Genomic DNA, 14,769 nt, shown 5'->3' with positions numbered 1-14,769 from the left:
ATTTCCCCTCACAAAAACCTGAAACAATTTGCCATGGGGAATAAAACTCCAAGAGCATTAATCCTTCTGAAAGTTCAGATTTGTGAAACAGCTGACTCTTCTTTAACGATGGTTCTAGCACAGGAAGCTATAGGTAAAATGCTATCCTATTGCCCAATGGATACCTCTCTGGTACCTGCGTACAATAATCAGTATGACATTGACATAATAAAGTTTCACCTATTGCTGCCAGTACTAGTACCATCGTTACAGGAGGAGAGTCTGTTACTTTCCAAGTTTCACAAGGATTAATGTTCTTAAGACTTTTATTCCCCATTGCAAATTGCCTCAGGTTTTAATGGCTCAATTTTAACATTTAAGAAGAATTTGGATGGGAGGGCTACGGATTGGATGCAAGTCAGGGGCACTAGGCAGAATAATGGTTCGGCAAGACAAGAAGAGTGCTGCAAGATTCTGTGGGAGGAATAAATATCTTAAAAGAAACCATTAAGTGGTTGTATTTTGGCCTCTTACAACCAATAGAAATGGGTTTTAGCTCTCATTTATAAATTCATATCATATCGAATCTCTTCTCTCCTTAGCTGCCATCTCAAAAAAATCATAACAGGTTTTATTGTGATTCGGTGGTAGAATGCATTTATAAATCATGCTTCCCAGGACTGACCACAGTAGACCATAATAGTAATGTTACAGCTTGCCGCGTCACTAATGGTGGCTCTTTGTCTACCTACAGCAGGCAAAAGTTAAAGTAAATCATCTCCGTTACGTTTTTAATGGATTGTTACGTGAAAATAAAAGGAACCCTGGAACCTGCATGTTACTTGCTTGCAGAAAGGCTTGGTTTGATCTGAATAGCAGGTAAGGCACGAATGTGCATCGCATTTTATGCCCAAAGACAAACACCATTTTAGGAAAACTCTCGAGTCCAATGGGGCTGCAAAATGTCACACATTCCAGAAAAACAGAGGGGTGGCAAATGTACAAATCCCAATCAAAATGAAACCTTTAATGATTGACAAGAAGGCAGCAGAAGGGAGTGAGAAGCTGATGGAATTAACGTGTTGGAATGCATACATCTGTTCAATCCCATTCATCTGATCCTGCAATTCAATTCCAGCATATTTTCATGGCTATAAAGTCTTGCTGACTTCATTTTTCTCCACCGACCACATTTTATTCCATGCTGGGTCATGCCCAGGATCCTGAATTTACACACTACATCAGTATCAATCGTCATGGAATTTTAAAAAACTTTCATTTTAAAGCTCCACCTTAAATCATTGCAAACACTTACAGAAAGCAGAATGGTACATTTACGTGGATCGTCCACAAGTGCCTCTGTGCAAAGTAAACTCTGCTGAAGTTGAAATAAATTTTTCTTAATTTTCACATTCATTCTATTTAATTAATTGTCACAGTTTTTTTTAAAAATTACATTGCAAAATAAACACAAAAAGGTATACACTGTATTTGTCTGAGTGTTTTTTTTATCCTTTGCATTAAATGTATTTTCCAAAGTTCTATGAATGTGAATACTAGCCACCTGTTACATTTGTTTAGTGACCACAGTGAAATGTGAAATACAACACATGCTCTGTGGTTCTAAACCCTCATCTCCCTCCTATAATATCTTTAAATGTTGAAGTTATTCCACTAGACAAGAGATATACAGAACATTGAGGTAGTGCTAAAAAGGGATTTCTTTCTTTTAATAACTTGGAAGTTTCTATTAATTCCAAGTCCTTTTTATAGGGTGGCTCCAATTGTACAGAATTGCCAGACACATCATGTCTTTCCATAATGTTACAGAGAACATACCTTGCAATGGAGTTGCAAGGAGGGATGTACCAACCTGTTAACCCAACAGTAACAAGAAGGATAAACTAGAATTTATTAAGATAGATGAAAAAAGAATGGGATAGAGCACTTTGGGGTCATATTTCTAGGTTTACTGATGATACAAACTCAGGGGGGGAATGTGAGTGGGGAGGAGGATATGAAAGAAGATAGATGACAATATGGTCAAGCCAAATGAGCGGGAAAAAGAGTGGCCAATACAACATAATGTGAAAACATGTGAGATCACTAACAGGGAACAAAACAGAAAAGCAGATTGTTTTAAAAACAATGAAAGATTGGGAAACAATGATATTCAAAGACGCAGCGGGGAATTTGCACATTTCAGGCTTTTACTCTGAGAGAACTTGAGCACTGGAGTAAAAATATCTTAGTAAGACCATCCTTTAAGTATTGAGTACAGTTACGTCTCCTAGTCCAAAAGATTCACCGGACTGGTTCCTTGGTTGCCAGATCTGCTGTACAAAGACAGAAAGAGAATAGACAGGAGAGAAGAATGAGTAATGAACTCATTGAAATTTGTGTTTATTCATCTGGCCAAGACAAGATCAGGCCTTGTAGGTTCAGAATAAAGCATGGCCATTTAAGACAGAAATTAAAAGGTTAACCTTTGGGACATTCTACACTGGAAAGATGTGAAGGCTCAACTCATCAAATTCATTCAAAAGAGAAATCAATAGATTTCTAGATGCAAACAGACATGGAGATAATGCAGGAAAACAGAGCCAAGGTAGAAGATCAGCCATGATCTTGATAAAAGATGTTACAGAGTCGAGGTGTCAGCTGGTCTTCTTTGCATGTTCCCAATTCTTGAACTGACTGACATCAGTCAATAGATCACTGATAACAGAGACAACTTAGGAACAAAATGATTTCCTATGCCATAATCGCCCGCCAAGACTTCCTTAAATTGATTTCATTAATATTGCACAAGGAAGAAATATTTTAAAAATATTATTTCCTCTGAAAGCTCCCAATATTTCATGCAAATTTACAGCGCCACAGAAGAGAGCAACACTGTAATATCTTGCCACTTTTAATGTGGGGATTTAAAATGATCAAATCTCTTCAGTAACCATCCAATCATTAGCTTGAAGCCTAGTCTTCCACTTGTTAAATCTTCATCTTTATATTTGTGAAACACAAGTTGGTGCAAAAGTCTGAAGTTATTCTTCCTCTAGCGTATCAAATATTGAGGAAAACAAAACCAGAAGCTGAGATCAACTAAAAAAAAATCCAAAAATACTTGGGTTATTGCAGTATTAGTGTCTATGGCTCAGACCCAAAGAGCCAACATGTAACTCAATGAATTAGATTTTCATTCCAGTAGACCAATGGCTCTCAACCTTTTTCTTTCCACTCAAATACCACCTTAAGTAATCCCTCACTAACCACAGAGAATCTATGTCATAATATGCCATAGGGGCTCTGTGGTTAGTGAGGGATTACTTAAAGTGGAATGTGAGTGAAAAAAAGGTTGAGAACCACTGCAGTAGAAAGTGCATGTTAAATATGGAAAAAAAATGTGAATAAAGAGGGCAGCAACCAATGAAAGCCCCATCTCTCATCAGTAGAAAATAAGGAAACTCTGGTTTGTTTGCACGCTCACTTTTTCAATAAAACTATCAGGACTAATTTCAGTCCCACATCCTTGCAACACAAGGCTTTTCTGTTTTACACCAATTGTATTTAAAACTCTTACCCAAGTTGTGGATGTGATTTTTTTTAAAAAAACACCACAAGTTCTATTTATATGTGCTTTATACTGGAACAAAAAACAACAGGTTTGTTGGAACAATTACTGCCAACCCAATAGCAACTATTATTTAATTACTAAATAGTGTACCTGGTTAAAATTCTTGAATGAGAATTCTTTAAAAAGTGCATCTCGGTCTTCAACATCCTCCCATCCTGCTGCTTTTAATTCTGGTAGAAGTTGTTCTCTTTCTTCTGGGGTTAACCAGTGGTTCTGTGAAGCCTGGAAGAATGCAAGACATGAAACTGTTATGAAGTCAAGAAAGATGCATTATTAATTTCAATAATATTTAACATGGAGTATTAGGGGGGAAAAAAGTGTACATTTGGTAATGTAAGGCACCAAGTATCATATGTAGTTAAAAAGAAACAGATTTGGACAGATTTCACTGGTAACTTTTATACCCTTTGTTTTCTTCTGTTTGTCAAGATTAGTTTAAAGATTGGATGGAGAAGAAGATATTTGACATTCTTGCCATCATTGATCAGGACACTGAGTATAGGAGCAGGGACATCACATTCATCTGTACAGGACTTTAGTGAGATCGCACTTGCAGTATTGTGTGCAGTTTTGTTCAGCCAGGTATAAAGCTGGAAAAGGGCCAGAAAAATGTTGCCAGAATGGTAGGTCTATATTGTCATAAGAATAAATAACCATTGTCTTTTTCATTGGAAAAGAATCTGTCCTTACAGTTAATGCACTCATATCCAGGCAATATCCTGGTGAACCTCTTCTGCACCCTGTCCAAAGCCTCCATATCCTTTCTAAAGTGTGGTGACTAGGGCATCAACTTAAGGGATGCCAATGAGAATCTCGAGTCCCTTTGTTGAGAGCACAAATGGCAGGAGGTGCACACCATCTCCCAAACCACCAGCTACCCTGTCAAGCATCTCCTACCCAATCCACATCAAGTCTCACCAGCCACCTTCAAAACTGGTTAAAGTAAGTCATCTTCAACCTATGACAGCACCCAAGGAGAAAATGTGCAATTGTAATCGAAAGGATATGGGATTGAAACTCAATTTAATGACAAATCTTTCCTCCTCATTTCACACTGTTGGAATGGCTCTGACAGCAACCAAGGACAAGACTAACATACGCATCACAGAGAGGTACTAATGAAGGCCAAGGGCAATAGTTTAATTCTCCACAAGCTTAACTGCAAAAAATTGCAACTATGATTTAGACAAGTAATCTAACAAGCACAGAGACAACTAAAAATTAGTTTGTGTGTGTGAGATTTCTCCAAGGACAGATCCTTGATTGAAACAAGTGATACAGTCCAAAAGGCATTGTCCAAAAGGCTTAGTCTATCACTGGATAGGCAAGAGTAGAAGTCTCAGAAAATCTTTCCTGGAACCAACACACCAATGGCATCATGAAGAAAGCCTCTACTTCCTCAAGTGAACCAGTACGGACTTGAAGGGCCGACATGGCCTGTTTCCGTGCTGTAAACGGTTATATGGTTGTATGAGAGGATATAATGCACCACAATTAATACAGTTTCAAGTGATAATACACCACCAACATACAATTACTAAGAATATCATTCCATTACAGTTATTTCTATATTATTAGGATATTTAACCAAGCTTTAGTGGGAATGATGGAATTAACAATATGCACAAGTCTTTAAGTGTAAAGCAAAGTTCAAGACGGAAAAGCAGTTTGGAAGGATAGCAAGGGGATACTTTTCAAGAGAAAAAATCTACAATAAAATGCTTTCCACTGGGAAAATAGCAAATTCACACACAACTACTGAGCAGTCAAAGTTACAAATTTTGTTTGCATCACATGTCTTTGAAAAATTGATTGATTTAAAAATGTTTCAGCAGCAAAAATCTTTTCTTCTTACAATTTCAAACCAGAAATCAATCACCTTAAGTTTAAAAAAAATAATCTCCATATCTATTCCTCAACTTTGGATAAATGGTCAAATGATCCTTAAAGTAAAAGATTTCTTCTTGTGTTACTCAATAACATTTTTTTTTAAAGCCTGACTTTGAAGTAAGATTTCATTACTTGAACGTTTGTGGAAATGTGAATATGCAATCATCGACAATTATAGCTTTTAGACTGCAATGTGGGGAAAATCACGGAAAAAATTAACATAATTACTGCCTGTGTGGTCATTCACACTGGGCTCCTTTTTAAACTGCAAGTACCTGAGTGCAACAGTCCCAGTGATTGGATGTGCAGTAGGGTGGATGACCATAAACAAATTTTTCCAGTACGATTTACACCGCAGGCTTCCACCAAAAAGTTCATAGGGGTCCTGCAGTATAAATTGCGGTGCAGGAATTGATTCAAAATCCCTGCACATTCCTTTTTCGACCTTCCGTGCAGTGGCAAAATTCCTTGATTGTCCCGTTACATGCCTGCAATCTAAAAACCATAAATGACATCATCCAGGAGGAAATTTGGAGAATCTGTGCAAAGGGAATATTGAGCAAATGGAGGGAATTAGATGATACACACGATAGACTATAATTACCACTCTGCTATGGCTGTTAAATTCTGTAATAATGAAGTATACATCAACCTATATGAAATGATCAAAATGAACTGGAAAAAGTATCTAAGCTCAAAAATAAAATATAATGATGGCAAGCGTAGTGTTTTATTCTCAGAGACCCATGATAACATGTCAACTACTCAAAGTGCTTTCATTGATACAAGGATAACTCTTTTTTTATCTTAAATTTGCACCATTGAGAAATTGGTCAATAAGCTTTTTAATAGTGTCAGCTACAAATAGACAGGATTATATTTTAACATTTACGAACCAAGGCAAATGAATCTATATCATGCATCTGATAATCTCTACTTCATTTGCATCCAGCATAAAAAAAAGTTGAACTTGGAAAACGCCCCTTGCACATGCTTTTCAGACTTGCTATACTTTGTCTCTGAACTCAACTGCACTCATGAGGAATATCAACATTTAAGCGACAACATTTGTCTCAATTAACAATCATCATGGATACATCACACTTCATTGCTCTCATTATTGATTTACTGATTTGAATGAAAATTGTGATGGCCAGTACAGGTAGTAGGGTCACTGCTTCATACTCCAGGGACCTCGGTTCAATTCTGCTGTCTGTGAAGTTTGCACATTCTCCCTGTGATTATGTAGATTTCCTCTACGTGGTCTAGTTTTTGAACACAGCCTGAACACTTGCAGGTTGGTAGGTTAGATGGCCAATGTAAATTGCCCACGAGGTAGGTGAGTGGTAAAATCTGGGGGATTCTTGCAGTGGTAGAAACTGGTCCTGGTCTTCCATTTGACAGGTATATTTTGTAAAAGTATGATTTATTTACCATTTAATAAACATCTATTTGGGCCCTGCAATAATCACTGAAATGCATATTCTTTTCTGTCCATTTATTGCAATGTCAAGAAAATAAGGATGTGTAGAGTTGCAAGGTCTACATGCTGAACGGTAAATGCTAATGAAGCAAAGAAACATCTGATGTTAAGCCACACCATCCAAAAACATTGCACAAGGCATTTACAGATGCAAATTTCTGACAGCTATATTTTGCATTGTTAATTCCCCCATCCCACTTTGAGCCTCAGACGCTGAGGAGTGACCTTTTAGAGATGTGTAAAATCATAGGATATAAACAAGGTGAGCGGTCACAGTAGAGAAATGCAAATTTAAAGTGAGAGCGGAAAGATTTAAAGAGAACCCAAGGAAGCAGGATTCATCAAAGAATCAAATGAAATTAGTGGAAAGGATGGTGCAAAAAGATGGCATCCTTTGATCTTCAAATCCAATTTACCTATGCCTTCAGCAGTATTTTTATTTTAAAATGTTCACATCCCCGTATCTCCAATTTTCTAAGTATCTTTGTAACTCACAGTTGTTCAAGATGTTAACCTCCTACTAACTCTGGTATCTTAATCACAGCTAACTCTATGCACTGCACAGCTGGCATTTGTTTCCCCCCATTCCCTTCTTCTCTCTTTCCAAATTTCCAAAATAAAATCTGAACTATTCATTTGCTCAATTGTGTGGGTACAGTAAAACCACTGGAATCCAGAATTCGAACAACCAGCAGCCTCAAGCAACCAGCAAAAAAAAAAGGAAAATAAATATAAAAATTAAAATAAGAAAGAATAAAATAATAGGTTAAAATGCCCAAGTTTAAAATTGTAAATGTTCTCTGAAGTAACCCAAACTTTGGTGAAGATGGGAGCAAATATTCAGCCAGTGGAGTGCCCTGGTCGTGCTTTGCTCATAGCAGCAGTTTGAATAAAGTTGCGTGAAACAGCAATGACGTCGCCCAGGATGAAAAGTTGGTTGCCGCCACTTGCTGTTGGGGTGGCTTTCATAAAGTGTCTCCTTACCCCTGCTCAGTAAGAGTTGCCCAGGTCAGAAACTGTTTGTGTAGACTTCAGGGAGGGGGAAGAGGTTAAATTCACTTTAATGTCATTGTTCCTCTTTTGGGTGGCTCCATGGAGAGGGAGGGAGATGCAGATGTAGCAACAGTTAAATGCTTTCAAAGCATGTGACTGAAAATAAAGTATGGTGTTTTTGTCTTCTAAACTGCTTATTCTTAATGCAGCTGTATTAGTTAGGCATTGCGAGTGTGCCTCAAGCAATCAGAAAATACCCTCATGCAGTATCTACCAATCCCTATAGGTGCTGGATACCAGTTTTACTGTTTTTCCTTATGTTAGAAACAGAAGTTGCTTCACAGAAATTGCTTGAGACAAAAATTGAGAACAAAGAACATTTATTATACAACAATGCAAAGTTGGGTGCTTCCCCTTACCCTGGGAATACACACACAAACTGGGGCTCACCCAACTTTTATACAGTTGATTTCAGTATAGGAATACCCTCCCCCTTACATTCTTCTGCCTCCTGGATGAGTTTGGCATGAAGCAATCCTGTCTGCCTGCCTGCTGTTTCTGTGAACTTGGAGGACAGGGGGTATCCTGTCGGTGTCCCATCATGTCATTGTCCTTATTCACACCTTCCTGACTCTCAGGGCTGACTAACTTCTTACATGCAGAACTTGCTAATTCTGTCTAAGGCTAGAAGACCCTCATCTTATTCAGACTACCTACATTCTATTATCTATCCTTATCTTATTCATACTGGTGAACTTGCTGATTCTGTCTAAGAGGCTAGAAGACCCTTATCTTATTCAGACTAACTTTACTTCCTACATTCTAATATCTATTCTTATCCTATTCATACTGGCTTTATTCATTACACATATATCTATACTAGTTTCCTCACCTTCATATTTTTAGATCAGTTTTACTCATCTTTCACAATCCTCACTTTTCTTTTGGATCCGTGTTACTCATCTCTCACACTTATGACTGTGTGAAGTTTTGTGAGTGCCTTTCAATCCTTCACTCTGATCAAAGGTTTCCATGGAAATAATAGAGAAAAAAACACAAATGCTGGAGAAACTCAGCAGGTCAAACAGTGCCTTTATGTAGCAGGCCAACATTTTGGGCTGGAGCCCTTCATCAAGGTGTAGGGGCACATGCTGAGTTTCTCCAGCATTTGTGTGCTTTTTTTTCCACTTAACCAGTGTCAACAGAATCCTGTGTTGTACCTCTGGAAATAATAGAGCTCAGCAAAGGCAAACAATCCAACCAAGGGTAGCACCCTCATGAGGAGCTGTTAGAAGATTCATAGACAGGCAAAAGAATTAAAGAACACATGATGATGTGGCCCAAGGGGCATCAGGTGAAAGGGACACGAGCATCTCAAGGTTATTGGCATAGGAAGGGCAGCAATGAATGAAAATGCCCTACACAAGAGTGGAAAAAGTGAAGTGGGAGGCGATGACTGGACCACATAGGAGGTTGCACATGCAAATCCTGAGACACAGCGATCTACCGGAAGAACGTAGTCGCCTTGTAAGAACAATCCGGTTCATAATAATAACCTCAAAGTACGGAGACCTGGGAGAGTGAAATGCATTGCAGCGTTCCCCACAGAATGGGGATCAGCTCCGGAGCAGGGCCACGCTTTCCTTCCTCCGGGAGACTGCGGTCCAGCCCACTATTTACAGCCCATGAAGACCGGGCTCCTGGACACGAGTTGGACGGATCACGGCTCTGCGGCCAGAATTGCGAGGCACAGCCCAGCCCCGGTGACATTTGCACTGGAACCTATTTGCTGGGGCGTTCCCTTTTCCAGTCCTGCTCCGATGGAGGTTGCACTGGGTTCCGTTTCGCGCTTGTGCCCCCCGATTCAGTGCGGTACCTACCAGTTTGGAAGAGAGCGCCCGAACGACAGTGCGAGGGTGGAAGGAGAAGTGGGCAGGAAGCCCCCTGGGCCCCGCCGTGCGGCTGAACGTGAACCAGCTCATCGCTGTCGGCCCGAACCGAGAAATCGACCACGGGCGGCGCCCTCAGTTCCTTCTGCAAAACAAAACGACCGAAAACCAGGCAATAGTTACCACTGCGTGCAATAAAAATGGGTTAAACTGAAACCCCATCTCGTTTTAATAGTGCGCTGCATGGCCCTTAAGCGAGTTGACCGAGCGTGCTTCTATCTCGAACCCAATCAATCCCACCTCCGACACTCGGCGAACCTTCAATTCTGCAAGAGCAACCTGGGTCATCGGGCCAGACTATCAGAGCCCAGGAAAGGCATGAATTCAGCTCCACTCTTTTCTTAAAAAAAATTTCACACTCTGAACCATATTGACCAAAATGCACAGAAACTTCTCCCTCTTGAATATACAGTGTCATTTCCCCCTCCCTCCTTCCCACCCCCCCCCTCCCTCCTTCCCACCCCCCCCCTCCCTCCTTCCCACCCCCCCCCTCCCTCCTTCCCACCCCCCCCCCTCCCTCCTTCCCACCCCCCCCCTCCCTCCTTCCCACCCCCCCCCCTCCCTCCTTCCCACCCCCCCCCTCCCTCCTTCCCACCCCCCCCTCCCTCCTTCCCACCCCCCCCTCCCTCCTTCCCACCCCCCCCCTCCCTCCTTCCCACCCCCCCCCTCCCTCCTTCCCACCCCCCCCTCCCTCCTTCCCACCCCCCCCCTCCCTCCTTCCCACCCCCCCCCTCCCTCCTTCCCACCCCCCCCTCCCTCCTTCCCACCCCCCCCCTCCCTCCTTCCCACCCCCCCCCTCCCTCCTTCCCACCCCCCCCTCCCTCCTTCCCACCCCCCCCCCTCCCTCCTTCCCACCCCCCCCCCTCCCTCCTTCCCACCCCCCCCCCTCCCTCCTTCCCACCCCCCCCCCTCCCTCCCTAGAACCGTACCACAGAGAAGTCCTACCGCGTATCTCCACCACCTAAAGCTCCACTCTTTTCAAAGGAAAAATAGCTTGGCCTCATCACAAGACATGTTTCACAAATGCAAGTCCTAATACTGGGTCTGATATAGTCAGGGCCGGATTAAACTCGTAGCCTATAAAGGGGCACTGAATTTTAAAAATACACATCAATATTAAAACACAAATTTTTCACTTGCACAGTAATTAATTTTTTTCATTTGCTCTACAGCCAGTTTAAATGACAAATAGGTCTTGCCATTGCAGTAATAGTATTACTTGCATGTAGGTATCAATATCAAGACTAACAAAACTACAATTTAAGTTATTTTCTAGATTTAGTGTGAGCAAATGTGTTGATGATGCTGGAAATGTCTACTTCACACAGGAATTCATATTCAATGCTCATTGGGGTGAGATTGTTTCATCTATTTTGACCCACAGTGCTCCCGAGTTCAAAATATTCTGTCAATGTACGTGTTTTTGACAAGTTGGTCTCTTTCTTCCTTTGCTTTACGTTTTGCATTTCCAGAAGTATAATGATGTCCAATATCTCCGGCATCTACTGCTCATTGCTATCTGCAATGGGTGGGGGGGGGGGAAAATCAATGAAATATGCATGTAAAAACAAATTATTTATGTAAATAAACATGAACTTCAGGAAATGAAAAGGTATGATTTGGCAAGAGGCAAGTCAAGACCATATCAACAGTTTATATTACAAAATCTATTAACAAAGACTTGTGATCAGTGGTTAGAGCACTGGTGGTGTAAACCAGGGGTTGTGAGTTCACCCTTTGCTGGGGCCTCATTTCTGTGAGGGGCATTGGGCAAAGTGGCAACTCTCTGCCTTCCTTGTGGTAGACAAAGTTATAGAAATTCATGCATGTTACATTCTAAATGTAGTATTACATGACAACAATGAAACGTTTACTTGGACAAATTTATGTGGCTATGAGTACATGCAGATCACATGCACTCAACAACCAACTTGGAACAGTGTTCTAAAAATTATCTGTTTAGTTGCTTATTGAAACTCATTTCATTTGAGAAATACAGGTTGAACCTCACAGACTAATCTGAACTGAACTGGTTCGGACTACCAAAAATCAGGTAAAAAATGAGGAAATGAAAATATCATGAACTGAGTCGTACCACATTGAAACACCCTCCACATCTTCTCATCGCTAACCATTTCCACACTTTTACATAATACTCATCAGTCTAGACATATACTTAACTAACTCAATAAAGTTAAATTTGAAAATTATTTGTTCCCATCATGTTATTAACGATGTTTGTGATTATGTACCTTGCAGCATGCAGCTCCCCTAACGTGTAAACAACCGAGGCAGCTGACTGAGGCCCAGAGGTGTGATTTCAGTGTTCAGCTAAGGTGTACTTCAATTTTCGTTTTCATCAGCGATGACTTCAGTTTCAAATATTTATGCTTCATATATGTATCACATAGATACCACACTCCCATTAATTACTGTGTTAGAATAATAACCCAAATTAAAGGTGATAATTGGATAAAATCACTAGCCTTAAACACCAAGTCATTCATAAAAGTTGAAGACAGTACAGTACTATAGTAGTAGAGCAAGAGTATCATAATTGATAGCTTGGGGCCCTTAAAAATTCAGGGCCTGTAGCATATGCTACTAAATTAATCTGGCACTGGATGTAGCAATTAAAAAGACAAATTAAACCTTCATATGGAATGTAAAAGGCAGGTGCATACCTCAATTTAGTTTCTGCTTTGTCACGGAACACTTAGCTTCGACGGGAGGAGAGTGAAAGTGTCAGGATCACCTGTGTGGCAGTGAGCCAATGAGAAGGTCAGAAGAGTTTAGCTGGGTGGTGTTTGGGGAGATGAAGAAGGCAATGTTGTACCTAGTGAATAATAAAGGAAAGTTGACTTCATGATGTGCGGAAAGAAATGAGTGAGCATATTCTTTATTTGTTTGTAAGCTGTGGTAAATCAGTGCCATTATAGCTTATTAATTTTCGAATTGCACAATGGGCAAAAAAGTGGCATTCTCTTAATTTTCACTGTTCTTAATTCAATTTGCCAAAGCAGTTTTAGCATTGCAATCCACGCATGGTTAAGATCAGCTATTGTGGCACAGATCAGGACAACCATCTGCACTATGGATTTCCTTCTTGCTATAAATGTGGGTATTAGAAATGAACAAGACACCTTTCATTTCCAAATGGAGGTAAATAAGAAAATCTGTAGAGCTGGAGTCTAGTGCAGAGCCCAAAAGTGCTGGAGAAATTCAGCAGATCGTGCAGCAACCAAAGGAAATAAAAGGCAGTCAATGTTTTAGGGCCTACTGCAAGTCCCCTATCCGACAAAGGGTTTGGGCACAAAACATTGACTGCCTTTTGCTTTCTATATGTGGTGTGTGACCTGCTTAGTTTCTCCAGTACGTTTGTATACTGCATCTCTTTCAGTAGACTGTCTGCCATTCACTCGGTTTTGGGTCTCCTATGACACCTGATTGTTGTCCTATTCAATGATAGCTGCATCACAGATCTATAGTGCACTGTAATGTCCTTTTGGAGATATTAACAATGCATTATCCCCTTCATGTTGTATGTCTCTATTACCATGCTAATTGAGATAGACCCAGAGCAACACCAGTGACATTATATTGGACATCCATGAGAGACCAAGGACCATTAACTCAGCCATCTACAAGAGCTGGTGTCTTCAGAAAGCAGCCTCTCTCCTCAAGGACCCCCACCACCCAGGTCATGCTCTCTTCACTCTGCTATCGTCAGGAAAAAGGTACAGGAGCCTGAAGATGAGCACCCAAGGGCACAAGGACAGCTTCTTCCCCACTGCCATCAGATTTCTGAATGGACAATGAACCACAGGCACTACCTCACTTTCTCTATTTTCTTGCATTTATTTTTGAGATGTAATTTATAGCAATGTTTTCACTGCAATGCAGCCACAAAACAATACATTTCATGACATAGCAGTAAATTCTGATTCCACTGCTAACACCTCGATGAGGACTATTACGCATTCTCCTGATTTCCTCCTGAAGTCCACAATCACTTCCTTGGTTTTTCTAACATTGAGTACAAGGTTGTTGGTGTGACACCACTCAGCTAGCTGATCTGGCTCCCTCCTATACACTTCCTCATTGCCGTCAGTGATCCTGCAGATGACAGTGGTGCCACTGGCAAATTTGTAAACAGTATTTGAATTGAGCCCAGCCACAGTCATGGTGGTAGAGTGATTAGAGCAATGAGATAAGCACACATCCTTGAGGTGTGCCTGTGTTGATCGGCAGTGAAGAGGAGGTGCTGTTTTTATTTCCTACTGACTGTGGTCTTTCGATGAGGATGTCAAGGATCCAGTTGCAGAGGCCCATATTTTGGAGCTTGTTGACTGGCACTGAGGGCATCCTGGTGTTGAAAGCTGAACTATAGTCTGTGTTGCTGTTGTCGAGGTGATCCAGAGCTGAGTGGAGAGCCAGAAGTATTGCATCTTCTGTGGAGCGACTGTGACATAGACTAATTGCAGAAGGTCCAGATCTTTACTAAGGTATGTGTTAATTCTGGCCATGACCAACCTCTCAAAACATTTCATTAGTCAATGTGAGTGCAACTGGATGATGATCATTGAGGCACCTCACTCTACTCCATTGGGCACCAGGATGACTGATGCCCTTTTGTCCATTCATAGGGCAGAGTGGCTATACTTCATGAGGAGTTTGAGGAGATTCAGTATGTCACCACTCTCCAAAACCTCTTCAGGTGCATCATGGATAGCATTTTGTCTTGTTCTTTCACTGTCTGGCATGGAGGTGCCAATGCACAGAGTAGGAAAAAACTCCAGAATTGTTAACTCAACCCTTTTGAAGCAGGTGTAAACCTCCAA

At 40.9% G+C, this 14,769-nt stretch overlaps 1 protein-coding gene across 7 annotated transcripts in view; it reads right to left on the bottom strand.

Annotated features, from left to right (window-relative positions):
• LOC138743300 (pterin-4-alpha-carbinolamine dehydratase 2-like) overlaps positions 1-10,184 on the bottom strand; it is a 95,592-nt gene extending 85,408 nt beyond the window's left edge. For 5 of the 7 annotated variants that reach the window (XM_069898421.1, XM_069898422.1, XM_069898419.1 and 2 more), the window contains exons 1-2: positions 9,552-9,764; positions 3,704-3,835 (exon numbers count right to left, since the gene is read on the bottom strand). In XM_069898421.1, coding sequence (XP_069754522.1) covers positions 3,704-3,835; positions 9,552-9,749 — 330 coding nt within the window. In that variant the 5' untranslated portion in view covers positions 9,750-9,764. Of the gene's footprint in view, positions 1-3,703; positions 3,836-9,551; positions 9,765-9,859 lie in introns of those variants that run through there. The other 2 variants (XM_069898425.1, XM_069898427.1) reach the window with 2 other exon arrangements.
• Positions 10,185-14,769: the final 4,585 nt, after the last annotated feature.

Source organism: Narcine bancroftii, chromosome 9 (genome assembly GCF_036971445.1).
Source record: "Narcine bancroftii isolate sNarBan1 chromosome 9, sNarBan1.hap1, whole genome shotgun sequence".
NCBI classification, from domain to species: Eukaryota; Metazoa; Chordata; class Chondrichthyes; order Torpediniformes; family Narcinidae; genus Narcine; species Narcine bancroftii.
The sequence above is the reverse complement of the archived record's forward strand: the minus strand, read 5'-3'. Positions and strand labels throughout refer to the sequence as shown.